Source organism: Telmatherina bonti (assembly GCF_933228915.1).
Source record: "Telmatherina bonti genome assembly, chromosome: 21".
NCBI classification, from domain to species: Eukaryota; Metazoa; Chordata; class Actinopteri; order Atheriniformes; family Telmatherinidae; genus Telmatherina; species Telmatherina bonti.
Genome location: NC_136630.1, coordinates 11,276,883 through 11,299,966, shown reverse-complemented (window position 1 = coordinate 11,299,966; position 23,084 = coordinate 11,276,883). Strand labels below are relative to the sequence as shown.

General features: G+C 38.9%; 1 protein-coding gene and 1 long non-coding RNA gene across 2 annotated transcripts; one reads left to right on the top strand and one right to left on the bottom strand.

The window, feature by feature from the left end:
- The first annotated feature begins 5,144 nt into the window (after positions 1–5,144).
- On the top strand, positions 5,145–22,884 carry LOC306771541 (glutamate dehydrogenase, mitochondrial). The gene is made up of 13 exons (XM_079260716.1): positions 5,145–5,678; positions 9,241–9,321; positions 9,532–9,587; positions 10,119–10,182; positions 11,235–11,329; positions 12,586–12,765; positions 15,628–15,765; positions 15,988–16,125; positions 16,207–16,287; positions 17,935–18,058; positions 20,204–20,295; positions 20,539–20,601; positions 21,858–22,884. The coding sequence occupies exons 1-13, from the start codon at positions 5,282–5,284 to the stop codon at positions 21,975–21,977; spliced, it is 1,629 nt and encodes a 542-aa protein (XP_079116842.1). The 5' UTR covers positions 5,145–5,281; the 3' UTR covers positions 21,978–22,884.
- Positions 18,304–21,813, bottom strand: LOC306771549. The gene is made up of 4 exons (XR_013771763.1): positions 21,417–21,813; positions 19,641–19,703; positions 19,450–19,526; positions 18,304–18,860 (listed from the first exon to the last, which is right to left on the bottom strand). It is a non-coding gene; the product is annotated as an uncharacterized lncRNA (long non-coding RNA).
- Positions 22,885–23,084: the final 200 nt, after the last annotated feature.

Below are 23,084 nucleotides of genomic sequence, written 5' to 3'. Positions count from 1 at the left end.
TACAATAATGAAAATGACAAAAAATAGCATGTAAATATGTTAAAAAAAAAAAAAAAAAGATAAGGGATTTATTCATAAATGACCACAGTGAGACACAAAGTGACCATAAAGACTGAAATGTTCAGTCTTCATGAATGGTTCATGTCCCCTTAATAGTTATGAAAAAAAGGGGATGAAAAAAAAACCCCCAATCAATAAGGTGTAAGACAAGTTGTGGGTAAACCTATGTATTATTATTATTATTTTTTTTTTTAGATAGAATGCGATTTAAGTATTAGTTTACCCAAATTTGTTTTAATAAAGAATTTAACTGATGCAAAATTTGATTGATTAAATTCATGAAGACACAAAGCTCACAGGAAAAAAAAGTTCATTGCCTGAAATGTTTGTCACATTTTTACTGCAGACCTGATTTTATGGCATTTTACTGTGCAGTTTGTTACATCCTCACACGTTTGCAGTATATAGACCACCTCTCCTTTTCCTATCCGCACTTTATTTGTCCTGCATCTGTATGAGACGTTATCTTTATTGTTAACAGTTTATCTACATGACAGAACACAGGGAACAATCAGCCATATGAATGTTAAAGCAACATATAATTTCTTTCTCTCTCCGTTTCTGTCTGTAATAAGAAACTTGAATTGCGCAGTTTCTTCACTTGCTGTCCAGATATCAGCTTACAGTCAATAAATGAACCATATGACACTGAAGTACACAATAGAACAATTGGGAGATAAGCATTACCATTATTGCATTAGTATTTTAAAGCTTTGATTTTGTGCCAGCTGTAGTGAATAACACGCTTACTCTTGATTACTTTGCCCAACTGGTATCACGCTCTCCGGCAGGATGTTGAAAACATTTACATGTGAATTCACATCAATGAAATCAACAGCTTGTGCTGTTCACTTACTTTTCATTGTGACTTTTGCAACTGTGTATTTGTACTACTGTTTACCCAATTTAATGTATATTTGTACCTGCATCCCAGGAAATAGATTTAATCTTATCTCATGTGCAGAGTCCACAGAAGGTGCAGGCCCAGGTCAGGGCCTTATTTAGACGAGCTCAGCACTGGGGTTGAGCATTAGAAAATATGTGCGCGAGCACACACACACTCACATGCATGTTCGTGTACGTGCGAAATTATGATAACAGTTGAGCAACGTCTATGCACTGTCCTGCTATCTTTGCTGTTCTTTGAAGTGTGAAAAGATAAGAATGTAACCTTGCTGCATGTTCAGTGTCATCTTGAAGACAGGGAGAGCAGAGAAATCAAAATTTAATGATCACCATTGCTGCACTCGCGATATGTATACAGTGTATGCTAAAAGCTGCTCTGATATCTGTACCCACGCTGTTTTTGCCTTGTTCTCAGAGTCACAACTAAACATGAAGATGCAGTGTTCAGTTTTTATGCTCCTCACATGTGGAACAAACTCCCAGAAAACTTCTGAAACTCTCAGCGTTTTTAAGATAGAACAGTTAATTCCTCCCAATATAAATTTTATTTTATGCATTTTATTGAAATTATTTGAGCTTTCCCTGTTTTGATTTAATTTCTCTCAGTATCTTTTAATGCACCTTTTAATGTTTCTGAAACCATGTCATGCATGAGAACTTTGAATTATTTTTGTTAAGAAATGTGTGATACAACATACTTGCTTTGCTGTGCTGAATTAGGAGGTTTGGGTTGAAGATGATCTTTAATTACCAGTCATCATCACTGCTAAGTGCAATTCACCTAAAAGACCATACTCCATACACACATCTGCTGCATTCATACCAGCCGCGACATCAAAGCTGTATTCTTTTCAAAAGAAGATTTGTTGAAGCGACTAAAGAAGTCTTGTGAAAGCTGTACTTTGTTAACAGTTACCAAACTTAACAGATGTGCAGTTGGCTTGTAAGAGAAGGTGTGTAAGAGACACAAATAATAGCAGAAACACAATTTCATTCACATTTGTTTGCTTACAGTACAGAAGAATATACCTGCGCAGCGACAGTCATTGTATCTGTATTGACCTTGACTATTTTATAATCTAGTTCCCAACACGCAGTCTAACTTTTAATGGTCAGTGCAACATAAGGAAAACAGAAAACTGAACTTTTTTCTTTAAAGACAACAGTTTCATGTCCTGCATGTAAAAGATGTTTGTGGTCTTTTTGTAGAAAAAAACAAACAAACTAAACTTGGATTCTAGATAATAGTAACTCTGCTGTTGTGGCTGCTGTGGAAGTAACTTTTAATAATAAAATTACAGAAATTATTCTGTCTGTGATCTTATGTTTTCTCATTAAATTTGGTGCCAAAAGCAGATTTCAAACCTTCTTTCATTGTGATTTTCATTGTATAAACAATGTTTCCATTTGAAGGAACATAGATACTGTCACTCATTCCCTTTTTTAACTGCTTAGCCCAATTGATGGCAGCAGGAAGGTTGGTTCCACAGACTATGGTTGGATCCCCGCAGTCATCTGGTGAGATGCAGGGGACACCCTGGATAGGTCACCAGTCCATCACAGGGCCAACACAGAGAGACAAACATTGGAGAAAGGTCACTGTTAAGGCCCCTCCCCATTCATAGATACTGCCATTCTATGAAAAAAGCATGACTTTTTGTTAAAGAAAATATCATGTGCTATTGCCTTTTCAATCTGAAGAACATACAACTGATTGCGGACATGTTATTAAAGGCATGTGAACACTAATGCTGTGCAGGAAGTCTACAAATTAGTTTTTTGTAATTTGGTATTGTCATAACCCTGACTATTTCTACTGTTGTCAATGATGCAGGCTGAATTCCTGTATTATGTTAATAAGTCAGAATAGGCAGTTTAATTAGTTATCAGTCAGATTCACCTTGGCTATTAACATCAACAAGGACCACGCTGCCAAAATGAAAAAGTGGAGAAACAGGACTGCAGTTAAAAGTAATGAGTTTAAAGCACCTACAACCATCTTCTTTATCCTGGTCAAAACACCAACTGCTAATGTTTTTTTTTTTGTGGCAATATACATCCTTTTGATTGATATATCTCAGCCTGTGATGGATTATTGAATAAAAGTCAGTTTTGTAAAATTTCATACTAACATTGATGATCATATAACAGATCTAACTTTACTGCACTAATCAGACTCGGTGCAAGTCTAGTTTTCTTAATAGTCATGACTTTTCAAACTAGGGATGCACCGATCCACTTTTTGGCAGTTCCGATCTGATACCGATATCTGAAACTTGGATATCTGCCGATACCAGATTTGTTTATTGTGATTATGGTTATTATTGCAGTTATAACTGTGTAAAATTTCATTAGGTTTTAATAAATTACCCATCTTTTCTGAAATTACCTCACCAATACAAATATAGTAACATTACAGATCTAATCATTTCAACAAGTTTTATTTTGATTTGGCACATTTTACCTATACAACTATAAATGTGTGGTTTTGAAACAAAAATCTAGCTTTTAGTGTAACAAAAAAATGTCACGTTTTAACATTCAGGGCATTTATGTCTTTTAAAACATGCCCGAAGCATGTCATCATACACATCTGCACTAGCTTGACTAGTGTGGTATCGGTTGAGGTATCGGTACAATTTTATTAATGCCAAGTGTGAGTACACACGCTTGGTATTGAGCTGCCACCGATACCAATACTGATATCGATATCGGTATCAATGCATCCCTATTTCAAACAATAAAATCTCCATCTCTGCAGCTGTTGAGTATGTTTCTGCTGAATTCATAATCATTTCAGGATGAATAGTACTAAAGTATTAAATTACTGCAAAACTAACAGGATTTTTAGTTATTAGAAAATGAATGATACTATCAACATAATCAGCTTCTTCATTACTCATTTGTGCTCACGAGGAAGGTTAATGAATGATACAAGAGTAATGAGCCCTTACACCATCTATCACCTGATTCACCCCTTTTACTCCCTCATAATTGTGTCTCAAAATCAACTGCTGATGTCAGCAGGCTTTGTGGAGCCCCTTTGATCAAACCACAAAGTACAAAACTGTTATGCTTTGGTTGCTATACAAAAGGTAATGAATGACCAGGTGGAATGACATCACCTTATTATAAACCTGTGCTCCTGAAAAGGATAATACCCTGTTGACATTTTTAATCTTGCATTGATTTGATGCATCTCTAATTTGACTTTGCATGTTTGTGACATGATAAATCTTAACATTTTGATTTATTCGATCTATAATTACTCCTTGGCTCTAAAAATAACATCACCCTCTTGTCTTCTGGACAATAATGCCATTTTAATGATAAGTTATGTGTTTGCTTGAACAGTTATTCAACTCAACTCAACTCAGCTTTTTTAAAATATTTTTATTTTTTTTTTTTTATGAAAAGCCCTTCAAAACAACCAGAGTTGAAACAAAGTGCTGTACACAATCGGCCAAAATAAAACCGTTCAAATGCAAATAAATAACACAATAAAACAACAAGTTATACAGGAATATGGAATTAAAACAATAAAACAAACTGAATAAATAGTAAGTAAAAACCAATAATAAAAATACACTAAAGCACACTGACTGGAAACTGTCTTACCTTGAGTTAAAGGCCAAAGAATAAAAATGGGTTTTAAGATGAGTTTTGGTATGAGTTGTGGTTAAAAAAATAAATAGATAAATAAAATAAAAATAAAAGAGAAAATTTGAAGTTTTGAAGAGTTAGCAAGGGGTTTTGAGACTTAAAAATATATTTATTAAGTTAGTTATTTCTGTTTTTCGGCTGGTGAAAAAGGCAGGCCAGTTCAGCAGCTCAGTGCTTCTGCAAGGTCATGCTGTAGCAAATACACAGTAGTGCTGAAACAGCAAGACTTTCCCTGAAAAACATGGAATCTGGATGTGAGCATGTGTTGCTCTAAAACCATTACATATCATGTTGCATCGATGGCGCATTCAAATGAAATATCCATTTATTTAGTGACGTTAACATGGACATACTATTTTCCTATAGCTTTGCAACCTCGGGAGCGCGCGCTGTCAGTTGGTCCTCCTCTTCCGCGTGTGTCTCTTTCTAACAGCCCCCCCCCCCCTTGATGCTTGCCTTGGCTCGTGCTGCCTTTTAAAGCAAACTGACACAGCATGCCATTTCCTACTCGGCCAGAGGACGGGACACGGTGAGGAGCTGCTGTGTCTGTCATTCTACCCCTCTCCTGTCGCCATTCCCATCGCCCTTGTTGTTTAGTTGCCTTTTTTATTTTTTATTATTACTTTGTTTACACGGTTAGCTTGTTTCAGACATGTATCGGTATTTCGGGGAGCTGTTGAGCCGCTCCGCAGGTAGTGCCCTGGCCTCGGGATGCGTGGACTCCGCTCTGCCGGCGTCCTCGTCACTGATGCGGGTCCGTCGCTACGCCGATGCAGCAGATCAGCCCGACGACCCCAACTTCTTCAGGATGGTCGAGGGCTTCTTCGACCGCGGTGCCACCATCGTTGAGGACAAGCTGGTGGAAGATCTAAAGACCAGAGAGAGCCCCGAGCAGAAAAGGCACCGTGTGCGGGGCATCTTGCGCATCATCAAGCCCTGTAACCACGTCCTGAGCGTTTCTTTCCCCATCAAGAGGGATAACGGAGAGTGGGAGGTGGTGGAGGGTTACCGCGCCCAACACAGCCAGCACAGAACACCATGCAAAGGGGGTAAGGATCCAGTCCGACCACCTCTTTCGGCCCATCTGACAGCTAGCTCTAGCCCGCTAGCATCAGTTAGCAGTGACAGTCGCTAGTTAAAAGTAACAGATGCCACTTCGCTTCTCTGTACATATTTAACCACTGGCAACCAAACAAATATAGCTGTCACCCCCAAACAATTTTCTCTTAATTAAAAAAAAGTGTAAATAATAGCGCCCTTGTTTGTTTTGTTTGTTTGTTTTTTGTAAATGCTAATTTACAATGACCTTCCTGCTCACCTGTAGCTGAAACTGCATACATAGTAATAGTACTGTTAAAGTTTAGCTTGCATCCATGTAGTCTGTTTCTGCAGCAAAAAATTATAAATATATATCTATGTTAACGTTGCAAATGACTGGACTTAAGAGTTAAAACTGAAATGATGTGCTGGTTTATTTCCTGTCTGCAGCATTTGTGACTGGAAGGTGTGTCAGCTGCAGTCTGTAGCAGAAGGCAGGGCTGAAGGCATCAGGTGTCATGTCAGTAAACATTTCAGGCCCGGGCATCTCCACAGATGTTGCATACAACGCATAGTTGAAATTGAAGTACTTATTGCTTTTTTTTCCCAGATGAGTCACATATATGTAAACAAGCTCAAAGAGCAAGGGACATATGAGTGTTTCCTGTCCATGTCAGCCTTATGGATGTATGGCGATGGCTGCAACAATAAACCTCTGATTTGAAGTTCAAGGTTGAAAGCAAAGGGCCTCATGGACCTCATGTACTCTGGGTGAACTGTGAAAAGAAGAACATGATGTAGGATAGGGAGGCATGGAAAATGGGTAGGGGGTGGATATGTTCATAGGCACTCTTATTTGTCAGCAGTGTGACAGGTGGAGGAGTGTACTGTAGAAAAGAGCCTTTTTTTTAGGAGGAAGAGACATGCCGTTTGGTTAGCTGACCAGGCAGTTCCAGATGCTTTTAGTTTTGGGAAGCAGACCAGATCAGCATAAACATGGTGAAACTTTTAATGCACCTGCTAAGGGGAGGAAATCCATGCACATAGTGCACAGGCAGTTTATTTGCCACATATCTAAATCATTCCAGTCAGCAATCATGACTCCCATTAATGAATCTGAAGCACACTGGTTGTCCACCTAGATCTCTCAGTGGTAGAGGCAAAATCAGTAGCAGAATGAGCCTTTTGCATCTGTTACCTGAAAAAATTCTCAGGTGAACTTGACATCTCATTAATTCAAAACTAAATCAAAGTAATCATGTGTTAATTTTCTTTTCTTTATTATGCTGTTGCATTCACAATAACTGGTCAAGAAATATACGTTAACTTCCTTTTTTCTAAAGATGAACGTGTCTAAAAAATGTAACGAGGATCAAGCTGGTCACTGACTCGTTCTGTCTCTATTTCCAGGACAGAAGTGGTCTACCACACCAGAAACTAGAATTTACCCTAAAATCAAGCAAGGAAAAAAAAACAAAAAACAGGCTGTTGTTACAGCAGATGCACACATTCATCTTTTCTGTTTAGCCAATGATAAAAGCTTGAAGGGCTTTTTATGCCAAACCCTGGATAATAGGGACAGAAATATGAGCTGTTATCTTTGTTTAATCATTGATACTGTGTGTAGACCCTTGACTGTGTTCAGATCAAACTACAAAGTGCAAAGGCTGTTTTTACGCTTGTATGTTTGTTCATTGGAACAACCCCCCACCTCCCCCTTTAAGGTCCATCCAGACTGACAGCTGTCAAACTGGACAAAACTGCCTTTTACTGGACTTGTAAATGCTGGATGGGTCTAAATTTTATTTGCACAAACCCACTCAAATTTAGATTGGTCCTTTAAATGGTTAACATCTCCTGTTTCTGGGCAAATGTGAGGATTTTAGTCTCAAACGCTGAATAAAGTTTTTGATTTATTACACATATAGACCACTTTCTACAACATTATTGTGTCAAATCCACAAGATTTCAACTATTTACCCAGCATCCTTTGGTTTGATGACCTTCAGGCCTAAAAGCCTGCTTTGAAGTGAAGTCTGCAAGTCCTCAGTCTATTTCCCCAAATTTTGCCTTCTACTTTAGAGGAATGTGTTTACAGATCTGTTTTGGTTCTTGTTGCTGCGGTGGGATGCTTGTTGAGTGCATGAATGGATAGTTGGATGGGGGGTGGTAAAGGAACCAGGCTTTTTTTCCACCGTCTCTAATTCGATCAGGGAAATTGTTCTCTCAGCTGATGTTTGCATGAATAGCAGGGAAGAAAAAGGGCGAGTCTCAGCAACACTATGAAAGATGGGACTTTGTGTTGGGATGTTTGATCTTTTCCCCTGCACATGATCATCATGTACTTCAGTACTTTGGTATTGCAATATTTATACATGAGGGAGTAGACTGATCGCAGTTAGCCAAATGGTAGTAAGTGGTTGCAAAATTAGATATGACTCAATCTTTGTTGGGTTTTCCCTTGTCATGTCCGACAGACGGCCTGCAGTCCCTTCTTTGTGCTGTTTGCCCTTGGGTTTCCCTGTGTAGGCTAACTGTATAGGCTACTTTTGGTATTGCTGTTCAAGCTCACTCAGAAAAGCACTGTGCCAATGAGGTGGAGCAGTTGGACACGTGCAGTCCTGTTTTATGATCTCATGTTACAGCGCACGTGTTACTACGGTAACGGTAATAAACGCCAGACAACAGGAAGGTAGGGCTGCAGCTGGTGGGCTGGGGCCAGAGTGGAGTGCCGGGATTGGTTCACTCAGTCTTCACCCGCCAATTACTTTTAGATTAACTACCAGAGACTGTTTATGATGTCTGCTTCGTGTATTCGTCTGAGATAAGATGCAAGTTTATAACCTGCTGTTTTGTGACTTACAAGTACTGATCAAATCTGTAATTCTGAAAGTACAAGTGTGAAAATTCAATCAGTTCCTCAAACACACTTTTTTTTTCCCCCCAAAGTATTTGTCTTACAAGTCAGATTTCTGTAGTTACTGGCTAATTGCTGAGAGGTGGGGCGTTGTGTGCTCTCTGTGTCCAGAGCAAAACTTCATACCAAGTGGAAAATTTCATTGGTTTGATGATTGTAGTTTAGTTAAAAGAATAATCTTATTGGGCGCTCAAATTGAGGATCTCCTGTGTATGAACTTAGTCATTTAAAAACCAGGACTAGAGTTTATTCTTGCAAGAACGACTTGTGTTCTCAGACTCTTAGACCTGGTCCTGAAGGACACTTCCACATTAGATTTGTTCCTGTAATTCTTTTCTTACATGCTAATATGACGATACAAAACACACATCTGTATCTTAACTCTTTAGTACATGTGGTGTTGAGTTGTGGAGAACAGAATGTGAGTTTTCACAGCTCTTCATCTATGCTGCTGTTTTCACTTTTTCTCTGTGTGTGTGTGTGTGTGTGTGTGTGTGTGTGTGTGTGTGTGTGTGTGTGTGTTTAGTGCAGGCATTTTCAGGAAAAAGACCATGTTTTCCTCATGTTGTAATCTGAACACACAACTGTGCTAAACTAGTAGATTAAAAACTCATCATTTGTTGTGTGTGATTTTTCACCCTATGTGTGTGTCTCAGGTATCCGTTACAGTACAGATGTGTCTGTGGATGAAGTGAAAGCTCTGGCCTCTTTGATGACCTACAAGTGTGCCGTCGTTGGTAAGTATAAAAGTTTTATACAGATTATCACCAAATCCCTGCTTTTAGCAAAATTCTATGTCACTGGTTTTGCTATTGAACCAGTAAAATGTAGAGCGGATTTTGCTCCGTTTTATTTCCTTCTGATAAGAAATGTTAACATGTACACATCCCTGTTGTGTGCATTATATGCTTCTCTGTTTTTTTTTAAGCTGTATTATCCCCTTCCAGATGTGCCATTTGGAGGAGCCAAAGCTGGAGTCAAGATCAACACCAGGAATTACTCTGTAAGCTGTTCCCTATCAACCCCCCCTCGCCCACACACTTGTTATACAGACATGTTAAAATGTTTGTTGTAATCGACGAAGAAGCAACAAGTTTAAATAGAGTACCACACAGACACAATGCTGGAAGTAGCTGGAGAAGTTTGCTAATGATCCTCTGCTTTTATCTGATGCAAACAAACTCAACGGATGATTCTATCTCACTACAGTGCAGAAAGCTAGACCTTTCATTCAGGATGTTTGTTTCTTATTGAGGAAAAAAAATAAAGAAACAGCACTTATGTTTTTTTTACTTTTAACCACTGATTATTTAAATGTCCTGCTTTGCAAACCAGACTGTAATGTCTAGTCGCTTTGTTCTGGCTACAGTGAAATAAAAGATCCTGGAACAAAATCTCAGTTTTATCAAGTGCCTGAAACATCTCTTCTGATATCAGATGTGGCTTCCGTTGTAGGATACACTGTTATGGTTTCCTGGAGACACTGTAACCATCCTGCCGAAAGGTTTTTCCTAAAACATACATTTTGTTGCAGGACAATGAGCTGGAGAAGATTACCAGGAGATTTACTATTGAGCTTGCCAAGAAGGGTTTCATTGGTAAGTTTCTAGAAGCTTTGAGTGAGCGTTTGTTTAGATGGAGGACTTTCAAACATGTTACTCTGAAGTACTAGCAGGATAAACAGACATTTCTTTTAATCAGCCCCATTTATTAAGTAAATACAAGTGGTTGCATGATGTGGTTCTGTTAAAACTGAAAGTTAAAGTCAATCAAGCCTCTTTTATAGATCTGTAATTAACATATAGTTTCTTTTGGTTTTAAGGTGATTTAAATAATTACACTAAGTAAAGGCAGCAATGTTTGACTTTGAGTTGGACTGAATTAAACATAAAACTTTGTAGTTATGAACTTGGTCACATAGTTGGTGGGCAAAGTCACACAGCTGCCTGACACCTACTCACATTCAAGAAGTACACAAAGTTCAGTAAAGGCAACACGTGCTGTGTTTACCTCTAATCTGCATTCAGAGTAAATAATTACTTTGGTGGAAAACGCGTCATTTGTCTGGTTAGCATGATATTTTGCAGAGATTTGATTAGAAGGTTATGATTATAGAGGTAATTCTGTTTAGCGGGGACTCATCGGAACATGCGTTCTCTGCAGTGCTTTAGCAGGTTAAACACCTCCATGCACCCTGTTTGTACCTGGATGCATGCAAATGTTTGCAAAAGTGTTCAGTTGCTTGAATTCAGCATCGATACTATTCAATGAGGTTTTACTTTAAAGTTTGAAGTTTACAAGCCTACCCCCCCCCCCCCCCCCCCCCCTCCTTGTCCATGTCACTGGCTTCTTTGCATGCCTGCTTCTGTTTTTAGATCAGAGGCTCTTGACAGCACATATATATATATATGACACAAGGACACCGAGCCTGGTGCTCACTTTTCCTCTGCCATCCACCTCTATGTTTTCAACACAGCTCTGTTAATTCAAACGTTTAGTCAGGAATATCTGGTTGTCAGGAATGAAGCCTGATTTATGATAGTCTACGGACTGTGAGAAGTTTGTACTTGTGAACCCTCCTGCATAAACTTGCACAATTTACTTAAAACTCTCCCACCTCTTCCTTTCCCTTCCCACCTTTGTTTACCAGGGCCTGGCATCGACGTCCCTGCACCAGACATGAGTACAGGGGAGAGGGAGATGTCCTGGATTGCCGACACATATGCCAACACCATTGCACACACTGTGAGTTCACTACATAAACAATCTGGCTGACTTGGAAGGGATTTTGGTGCAAATTTTAAAATAGGCCACATTAAAAACAGGGAATGAGTCATGTGTAAACCATGAGCAATGGTTTCCTGCCTCTCCCTTCCCAGCCGACTATGGAAACATTCTTCCTCTCCTCTAAAGCAGCTTTTCAGGCTGAGGCCTGAGTTTCTTTGTGCCATCAGTTAATAATTGCCTGTGTTAAACGAGACTTATTTAACTAAACATAGAAAATGTTTGTGTGTGTTCTTTGCACAACATCTCATCAAAATGGCTAAAAATTAGAGGTCCAAACTCGCTGGACTTCAATTTCTAGGATGGAAATTATCTGGGAATTCTGAAGGAGTTAGGAGTGTGTTGCAGTGTTTTCCTCCAGATGTAAGATTGTTGATGGTGAAATGCTAACACTCAACCAAACCTCCTCCGTTTACAGTTTCTGTTCTTGGAATTGGCTGCTCATGAAAAGAACGAAACCATCATCTTTCGCCATATCTGTGTGTTAAAACTGGGAAACTGGGGAGATAAAAACAATCTTAAGAAAAGCAGCTAAATTATTTGGAAAAAGAGTTACTTAATCAATGATAGCCGTTTTTAGTCAGATTGCAATGGCAGAATGTCAGAAAAACACACCAGGGGTGTAATTCTCACATAATAAATATTTGTTTTGCACCAGCTTCATGGAAAACTGAAAGCTTGAACTCTGATTGGTTGGTCTTGTTAACCACTGAAACAACGAACAAAGACTGTGCCATCAAACCACTGCAGTATCAGCTGTTTGTGTATAACCAAGTACAGCAATCAGTCACCTGATCTGAATCTTTAACACTGTAACTCTATTTGGTTTATTTTCCACTTTTCTTTCTTCTGTCATCTCACTTCAACCGCTCTGGTTCCTTTTGGACTGGGGGACTCATTCCTGCACTGGGTATCTGAGAGCACTTGGTACTGCATAAATGTTTACTGCATTCAGTGTGCCACTGAGGCATTAACCTTGCTGGAAGCTGAAACCGGTGCAGAGGGGAAAGCACAGTACCCCCGAAGATCACTTGATGCTGATCCTAAAATATCAGCAGCAGTTTGAGCTGTTTGTTTTGTTTAAATAAGAGAATTCTTGCAATTGCAAGCCAGCTGATACTTTTGGCTGAGTGTGATTGGCTGTCTCTGGCTGGGGCGTTTTGCATAGAAGTGTGTATTTTCTTGTCTTCTTAATCAGATCTTTCCACGTCTTGCAGGACATCAACGCCCATGCATGTGTGACAGGAAAGCCCATCAGCCAGGGAGGAATCCATGGGCGTATCTCGGCCACAGGCCGTGGAGTTTTCCACGGCATTGAGAACTTCATAAACGAGGCTTCTTACATGAGCATGCTGGGTTTTACTCCTGGCTTCCAGGACAAGACCTTCATCATCCAGGTACACAAGTCGTGGTTGGTCCCATGAAGTGTACTGCAATTATTTTCTCACAGATGCCCACAGGATTTAGTTTCATTCAGAGTCATGATGAGGGGTTTTAGAGCTGCGTCTCAATCAGAGCTGGGCCATCTGTTTAGCCAGGCCCTGATCTCGTCTTACCACGCAGACAGTAGTGGCCTGAAGTTTCCTGTTTTTGTGCATGGAAAATGGTGATTCACCGAGAGAGAGAAACCACTGGACGGGGAAACTTGGCTGCTCTGCTTTTTATAATTTCTGCAGCTTGTTGAAGTGGAGTTTGAAGAAAAGTTCTGTTGTTTTTTTTTTTGTTTTTTTTTCTGGGTTAATACTATGATTAAAAAAAAAAAAAAAAAAAAAAAAAAAAAAAATATATATATATATATATATATATATATATATAAAATATCTCCCTGGGAAAGATGATAGCATTAAACATCCCGACACTGATCATTAACATCGGCCCTCTTACAAGCCGTGTAGTGATCCTGTGAAAGGAGAACTGCTTCTGTGGAAACTGAAGGTAAAAGAGCAGCATTCTCTCTGAGTTTCACTTCCATTAGTCACATGAGAGCTCCTCATGTGCCTCACACACACACACACACACACACTTAAATATTAACACATGGGTAGGACCAACCTCAGCAGTGGCCTCTGTCATTTTCCCAGAACGCTTTCTATAATTACAGCTTTTCTTGACAACATTGCAATGTGATATCGTGAATGGCCCTTCACTCTACGTTTTGGATGCAGTTCATGCAGTAAAATGTCTGTTGGTGTAGCTGCGGCACCGTAGCGTTCATATCAGCAAAATCGGATGTGCTTTTACTTGTTTCATTACAGGGTTGTAAATGGTAAATTTACTTGTACTTATATAGTGCTTTTCTAGTCATGCAGACCACTCAAAGCGCTTTACACTACTTGTCACATTCGCTGATTCACACTCCCACCCATACAACACACTCATACTGCCCTCCGATAGGCACATCGGAGGGCAGCTTGGGGTTCAGTGTCTTGCCCCAGGACACCTCGGCTTTTTTTTTTTTAAGTCAGGACAAGCCTGGAATCGACCTCCCAACTTTCCAGCTGAAGGACGACTGCTCTTATCCTGAGCTACAGCCGCCCCGATCACATCACACCCTGAAATATATTTTCCTTGTTTCATAGAGTTAAAAAGACAAATTTTTATCCCCAATAAAAATGAAAGAAACTATTGGCTATCATGAGCAAAGAATGTATTCATGGTGTGAGTATTTGCAGACGAGATGACTCAGGAGGTGAAACAGTGGTGACAACAGCTCCGCTGTGACTGATTTACAAGTGGTTAATCCCTGTATTTGTGTTTGAGGATTACTTTGCTCTGAGATTAGATTTTCTCAGATTCATCAGCGAGAGCAGAGAAGACCTGTGGTTTGGTATTAAAGGTACAGTAAGAATTGCTGACATCTAGTGGTAGAGGTGGGCACTGGAAGGATTTCTCATTTCAAGCACAATTGTGAATAGACTGTAGCAGTTGGTGGGCCAAATTCTTGCAGAGAAAAATCTTTTCATGTGCGAGTGGATCCAGTTGGCTTAGGTGCAGTGATGACTGCACCGCAGCTCAGACCCCAGGAGATAGAGCTGCAGTTTAGCTGCAGCTAATGGGGATCCAATTAGACAATAAACAGGTAACTACTCAATACTGTGTACATGTGGACACCAAATTGTTTTCTTGCCCTTATAAATTAAAGTCAGTACTGCAGATTTAAAGCTCAGCAGGTTTGCACTTTATACATACACAGCTGTTTGTCCATTCAAAGTCACCGTAGTAAAAATGGTGGCACAGCTACCATGAATGTGGATCCACTGTAGCCGATATAAATGGTTCATTCCAAGAGGATAAAAACACAATTGTTACTTTAGTAAAATTATTAAATAATAGAAATGAATTAAATTTTCTATCACTGACTTTTTCATTTTGTTACATGCTGCACGTTTAAGGTCAAGGTTTCACTTTGCTGACACACTTCCTCTTTTGTTTCCTTAATTGTTAAGCAATTGGGGCCCTTTGGTTTCATGTCAGAGCCCAACCTAAAGGAGTGTGATTTAATTAAACGGTGTGTATCTACATAGTGCTGTACGGTTTTTCTACGAGAAGCCTAAAGAATTATTACTGAAGACAACTTAATGAACTACATACAAGAAATTTTGTCCAAGAAGGTTCAGACTGTGATGAAGAGTAAATGTGGTCAAAGCAAATTTTAACTTCCTAGTTTTTTAGGATAGTTAGAATTGCCTTTGCAACAACATTGATAAAGGTTGACTAACAATATATACAAGTACTTCCCCCCCCCCCCCCCCCCCCCCCCCCCACACTGGCTCTGTGGATGGAATGCTTCTGGGTTGTTTTGTGGTGTCAGCGTTCGCACATTAGGATAAAGAAAGTTGACAGACGTGGTAAATACTGAAAGCATTTTCTTTTTTTTTCTTTTTCTTTTTTTTTTTTTTTTAGCTGTGACTGCATGCATTGTCTTTTAGGGAATGGCTATTTGTGTTGGGGTATTGCCATCGGCAGATGTGCAGTCCTGCTTTTAGGTAGCAAGAATTAATGTGACCAGCAGAAGTTTTCCCACAAGAGCATTGTTTCATAACAAAATGATCGGGGCTCAGTCAATAGCTAATGTAGTAACAGACTTTGACCACATGGTGGCGCCAAAGTATGTGTGATGTTGCAGAAAACAGAATAAATTTATGACTCGTAACATTTTAGAAATGTTCAGTTTTGATGCCACATTGTATAAAAATGTTTAAAATTACCATCCTTTGTTTGACTGTGTTGTTTATGACCTTTTTTGTGTATTTTTGCAGGGCTTTGGTAATGTGGGTCTCCACTCCATGAGATACCTGCACAGGTTTGGTGCCAAATGTGTGGGTGTCGGTGAGATTGATGGAGCCATCTACAACCCAGATGGAATTGACCCCAAACAGCTGGAAGATTACAAACTGGTACCAGCAAATCTCTATCCTTTTGACATATTCTTCTTTATCTTTTTTATTTTTTAGGCAATATTTTTCTTCTCGTTTCCTTTTTTCCCTCAATTTTCTTAATTTAACAAAATTCTTTAAATCTGTCCGTTGTTTTCTACATGTGTGTGACATTGTAATTTTCTTTCTGCAAATTTACTGTTAAACACTGGTCTCCATTTGTGCGTCTGTACCTTTTTGCAGCAACACGGCACCATCGTGGGCTTCCCAGGTGCCAAACCCTACGAGGGCAACATTTTGGAGGCTGACTGCAACATCCTGATTCCTGCTGCTGGAGAAAAGCAGCTCACACGCCACAACGCCCCCAGGATTAAGGCCAAGGTAAGATTTACACGAGTGAGGAAGGGTTAGGATGGTGGGTGTCATCAACAATAAATATATTTGCAATTGATTTTCTGACAGATCATTGCTGAAGGTGCCAATGGTCCCACCACCCCAGATGCTGATAAGATCTTCTTGGAGAACAACGTCATGGTTATTCCTGTAAGTACACATTCACACACACATAGACATGAAAATAATTTGCACTGAAATACAAAGTTAATTTTGAATAGAACTTCTTTCTCAATTTTTTTCAGTTTGTTTTGTTAATAACAAAGTAATAGATGAGAAATAAAGCAATATTTCAAGCTTCATTGAACATCTAGAAAATTGTGCATTTCAGTGACTCTTTACAGTTTGTATTTTTGTTGTTTTGTTCGTTTAATTTGTAATATTTTTCACTAGTTTGACGTGAAAGTGTGCTGTCGACCAGTTGTACATATTTCTGTAGTCCAGTAATATTTTAAACTACATATCAGAGTTGGTAGACTTATGTGGTCATAATTGTCATTATTTATTCAACACGTTTACAGTAACCCCGTCGCTCAAAGTGCTGTACAATAAAAGCAGAACTACAAAACAAAAACATAAGAAAGCAATAAATATGTTTGACTATGTTTAAAAGCAAGTGAAAAGAAGTGGGTCATAAATACTGGCGTAAAACCATCAAGTGTATGAGCGGCTCTGATGTGAAGGTGGAGACGGTCCCACAGTTTAGAAGCAGCGGCTGAAAACACTTTAATCTTCCCTGAATTAAAGCCTGAAGGATAAAACCTCTGGGAGGAAGTGAGTAAAAGACCACAGAGCTCTGGCTGAAGCATGCTGGTGTCGCAGCTCTGACCAGTACGATGGAGCCATGTGGTTCAAAACGAAGCAAAAAAACAAGTAATGAATCCTTGAACTGTATCTGAAACACTGTGGGAAGCCAGTGAGGAGCAGCGAGCACAGGAGGGATTTGATCATGTCACTTCCTTCCAGTCAGCGTATGAGCTGCTGGACTCTGAGCGAGCTGCAGCCGTTTAACCAAGACATGATGAGAAAATGACTTTTTTTCTGGATCGATTTTGTGTTTCAGCAGGTTTGGCGTCACCTTTCCAAGGATCCGCCAAAATAAATACGAAAAGCATTTTTAACCACTGAGCTGCTCTGCTGGTCTTAAAGAATGATCAGTAATCACTCCAAGACTTTTAGGATGAGGTCGAATGCATAAAGACAGTGGACCAAAATCACTTTCACCAACATTTAGATGGTCAGACTTACTAAATATCACAATTTCAGTTTTCTTCATTTATATTCGGAAAGTTTAGAAATCTTATGCTTCTGGTGTTTTCATACAAATGTGATCACAGTCAGATTCATGTTGTTATTTCTAAATATCAACACTCCAGTTTCTCCAGGTTATATTGTTTTACTTGGTTATGTGGTTATTATTTATTGTTACTGAAAATAATAATAATAATAATGATAATAATAATAATGATAATAATAATGATAATGATGATGATGATGATATTATTATCATCATTATTATTACTATTATTATTATCAAATCAAGATGTTGGAAAAAAAAAGTAGTTTTCCTTTCTTTTCACTCTGATAAACATTCATGCTTATCACAATATTAATTTCACAAAAGAATTTTCTTTAGAGTTTATTTCAATATCTTTATTTCATATCAAACAACTTTTCCCTGACAATCAAATCTTATTATTTTTGTAAAACACAACAATTAATCTGTATAAATCTGTGGAGAGATGCAGACTGTCCCTGCGGTGCAGATGTCTGACTACACGGTGTCTTCTCTTGCAGGACATGTACCTGAATGCTGGCGGTGTGACCGTATCTTATTTTGAGTGGCTGAAGAATCTCAACCATGTCAGCTATGGAAGACTGACCTTCAAATATGAGAGGGACTCAAACTACCACCTGCTCAGTGAGTGCACTCCACATTTTCTCCATAATCAGAAGATAGTGATTAGTATCATTCGGTTCAATCTGAAGAAATGCCACCATTTTATTTTATTAAAGAATTCCACCAAACACACACAAAAGGAAAATAACATTTAAAAATGCTCACAAAAAAAAGATTATTGAATCAATTTGTAAAATGATAAATATTTTCAATCCACCATCACACCATTTTAACATCCCCTTTTATTCATTCCATTAGGTAGATGATTGTTTTTTTTTTCTCTAAATAAAGCTAAATGTGAGTTTTTAATGCCAGTAAAGATAAAATACCAGTTTGCTTTGGTAAAATGTGTGATTGTGCGTAAACCACAGCTTCCTGTTGGAACAGAGCTGTGGCACCACAACCTTGAAGCTACTCCTCTGTGTTACCAGCTCGGTCAGCGAGAGAGAGCTTGCTTAATATCTCATTCGGTTCTTCTTTTTCACGCTTTTCTTCTTCAAACCATGTTCTAAACCTTCTCCTTTTCTCCTCATTACCATGTATCACAATGATTCCAGTAGTGGGATTTATCATAACTGTGCCAGCTGTAGAATCTCTGGTGTTCACTTTTAAAGTGATTTCGTCCTCAGGACGTGCACCAAAAGGAGCTTTCATTAGTTTATTAACCCATTCATATGGTGACTTGGTATGAAACATGTATTTATCATCATTTCCACCTCTCTCTGTTACATAGAGTTTCTTCATCTTTTTTCATTTGTTCTTCTCTCTGTTTTCTTTTCTGCCATGCTGTTGAGGCGTCCTTATATTCAAATCTTTTAGCCATCTGAAGGAAAAAAAAAGATACAATAAAATGGTTCTTTGACATAACAAGTCACATTCGAGTTAGAATTGTGAAGTTATCTGAGCTTGTTGTTGTAAAATGTCTCAGATTATTCTGAGGATGTAGTGTGTGTGTTTATCAAAGTGACATACAAACTGCTGATGGTTATTTTAGGAATTTGCAGCATGAACACTACAAAAAAAAAGTTTTTTTTTGCATGTATGTAATCGAATGGGTGGTGTTTTTACTAAGAACTTACTAAAAACATGCAGAGATTTGCCACCTCATATCACTGATCACTAGGAATTTGCAGCATCTGACGCTGACATGAACACTTTAAAAAAATATATATATATATATATTTTTTTTTACATGTATGAAACAGGATGGGTGGCGTTTTTACTGAGAACATACTAAAAACATGCCACCTCAAATCACTGATAGTGCGACTAGTCTGAAAGATTTAGTGTGTTTAAGGTCAGAGTTGAACATATTTGCAGGGTCAACTCCAAGGCCTGATCTCAGTAACTGCTGCTTTCTAAGTTAATCAGGGTCTGAGCCATGCATCACAGTAAATGTTTATCCTACTCACCGTTCCTCTGGTGTGTATTTATTGTGTTTTTCTTTGATGCTCCAAACCAGTTACACCCACAGTTGCTCAACTGTATCCTAAAAGCATATAAAAAAAAAAGTTAAGTTGGCATTCTCGTAATACTTTAGTAATTATAATAAACACGTCTTGATATTTGATCTGCATGATCTTGGTTTGTATCAATTCCAGACCTTTTATTAAGCAGTCAGTTCCAAAAATGTCAGCCCAGCGTAGAGGAGGTGTTTGTTAATGTCCTGCATGTAGACATGAAGGTATTGTATCAAAGTTCAGACATATTTGTGATCAATCAGTTTATTTTATCTTAATTATGTATGATAAATAGAAGAGGACTATTGTTACCCATGTACTATTTTTTCTGTGTTTTAAAGTATGTAAATTGGATTTTAAAACTAATTTTTAAGCATCGAAATTCTCAATGATCTTTCGTCAAATCAACAATAAAATATAAAACAAAAGCAGAATTTTTTACCATCTATCGTACTATAAAAGAACAAGTTTGTCTGGATTCTCAGTTTTATCAGGAAAATGCTTAATTGTAGAACTAGTTTTAACTAGCAGGTGTCATCAGCGGTACCACGCTCTCTTGTCTCATGTGTCCTCAAGCCAGAACGCGGCCGTGGATGCATGTTAGATGGAGCATCAGTATGCTGATCAGGTGTAACGGGTGGATTGATGACATGAGAGATGATTTTTCAGTTTCTCCCTCTTTCCTTTCTACTGTTTTCCTTTCCAGTGTCTGTGCAGGAGAGCTTAGAGAGGAAGTTTGGCAAGCAGGGAGGACCCATCCCCATCGTACCTACCGCTGACTTCCAGGCCAGAGTTGCTGTGAGTAACTTTTGCTCTTTGTTTTTTTTTTTGTTTTTTTTAAAAATTTTTTTATAACTCCCGAGATTTCCAGTGGTAACTCAAAATTTTGCTTTAAAAGGTGGATTTTAGGAGATGAGGAAATTTTAACTCTTGACAGAAATTAGATTTTTGTTGGTTTGGGGTTCAGAGACGTGATCACAGGTTACAAAAGCTGCAAGTTTCTATTAGAGATTGTGATGCCGACGTGCAATCCTCCTGCAGGGTGCCTCTGAGAAGGACATCGTTCACTCTGGGCTGGCCTACACAATGGAGAGATCTGCTCGGGTAAGCGACCCTACACAAATTAACACAGTCCAACCTGTTAGATTTAAAAGGTAAAACACTGAAATAAACACAAATGATGTGTACAACTTGTGGTTACATCTGGACTGGTCACATAACAGCATAATAATCTAATGAAAACTGCACATTTTTCGCCTTGTTTTAGTGTAAAGAAGAACATTATTAAGATGTTTACACTTCATTAAAACATTCTATACAACATTTACAACCTAAAACTTCTTGAGGAAAAAAAATAAGTAAAGTTTAAACAGCAGATTGGACCTTCTGGGGGGGCTTGATATGGCCCCCGGGCTGTACATTTGTCGCTCCTGCTGTATGACGTTAAAAAATAACAGCTATGGCTCTTTCACAGACCGTATATCTAAATGCTAAAAGTTTGAATTGATGTTTTTTGCTGCAGGAGGTTATTACATATGTGTTTAATCAAGATTTAGTCGTTGCCTTTATATCTGCTGCAAACACCGACACCACTGCCAGCAGTGAATAAGATAACAGGAAAAAAAACACTTAAATATTTGGCAAAACCATGTTATTTCAAGTTCTTTGTCAGTTGTTGAAACAGGCAGACTGTGGAACATTACTGATTACTAAAAGTTGCGCTTAAAAATTCAGGAAATGAATCTGTTCAATGATAAGTTCCTTCCCCTGGTTTCTGTCATCGTTTGACCCTCATTCCCATGAAAAGAATATCAAATTACCTCTAGAGAAGTTATTTATGGTCTGTTTTTAGTAAATTAAACCTGCAGAAGAAACTATTATGGCAGATCTATATTACTTAATGTAATAACAGAACAGACCTTTAGTGAAGCCCGGTCGGCGCCGTCCCTCAGAGACCAGTCAGGAGGGAAGAAGGAGACAAAGCTCTTTATCAGAATATCTAGATAGCAGACACAGATCTTGCTCGATGGGAGACCGAAGACAGAACTAGGGACTTACACCCCGCTAGTCTGTTTATAAGTCATTCCAGACCCCTCCTCCCCTGCAGCTCTGAGCAGACACTTCATTGAAATGTACCAGTTAAAATACACACATTTACTGGAATTTCTCCACCCATTATAGTAAAATGAAACCGTGCTTTTATGACCCACCACCTAAAAAATATGTTTACCAGACAACAAGCTCTTTCACTTTCACTTCATGAAACCAGCTGACTTGGCTGACTCAGAGCTTTTTACAACTGCCTACATAACCCTCTACGACACAACACATCTAACATGTAACATCTTTTGTCGTTGCAGCAAATCATGCGCACAGCAAGCAAGTACAACCTGGGTCTGGACCTGCGGACGGCCGCCTACGTCAATGCCATCGAGAAGGTCTTCAAGGTCTACAACGAGGCCGGGCTCACCTTCACATAAATGGCCCATTATACCCTACACTACTGTCCCTTCCTCCATCCTCCAGCTATTCATCCCTCTTTCCCGCTTCCCTCTACCTCCTCCAACAGCCTTCAGAACATATCACTGTTTACCACCGCTTGTTGGCTCTTTCACACACACTTGCAGCGAATATGTTGGCTTGCCCAGCATTTATCCCGTAATCTCTGCGCTGCTGTTCAATTTTTTGCGACTGTTTAAACGCCGACCTGTTCTCATTTTCGCCTGCATGAGATCAAACACAGAGCTAGATCCACAGAGAGAATGAATGAGCCTCTCCTTCCCTCAGCCATCATATAAATGTTTGATATGGTCGTACGGCAGCCATGCTCACGGCGCTCTTACTGGGATCGCTGAATGCATGTGTGACCCTCCTTTTGTAGTTGTTTCAGCTGACAGCACTACAGATGCCTTATTTAAAGGAAGAGGTCTGCTCTTAAAGAGACATGGCCGCTTCAGTCTAATGCTTTTTAAAAAGGGATTCAGACTTAACTTCTTGTGAATAAAAAGAGAATTATAATTTTACTTCGTCCTCTCTCTCTTACCGTGTAAAGGTTAGCCGTAAAGTTTTAAGACTTATTTTTTCATAGCGGGTGTTTCTTCTGTCAGCACTCAGTAGATGCCCTTCGTCATCTTCATTTCTTCCCCTTTCTTCATTATTCGCTTCATCCCAAACGCAGCTTGTCTGACTCCTCTGCTGATGGACAAAAGAAAAGGAAAAAAAAAAAAGAAAAAAGGGGGTGGTGGGGGGGAGCAGGGATGGGGCGTTTTGTCACTGTGACCACCCAGTTCCCTGTTTGCATTTTCCTCTGTTTTTAACCGTCCTGTTCTTCATTATTGAAATAATTTAGGAGGAAATGACTTTTTATTTTTATTTTGTTCATTGTTTTTGGAAACCAATAAAATGTTCAGGAAAAAAACACACGTGTTGGTTTCTTTCCATACCGATCTGGAGTTCCCTGCTCTGCACCTGCTTATCCCTACAAGGAGGAGGAATAGATTGTTTCTCACTAATTTAAACAAAAGTCCTTTTTTTTAAAAACAATTTTAGTCTTTCAATAGGACATTATAATCAAGGAATTACATGGA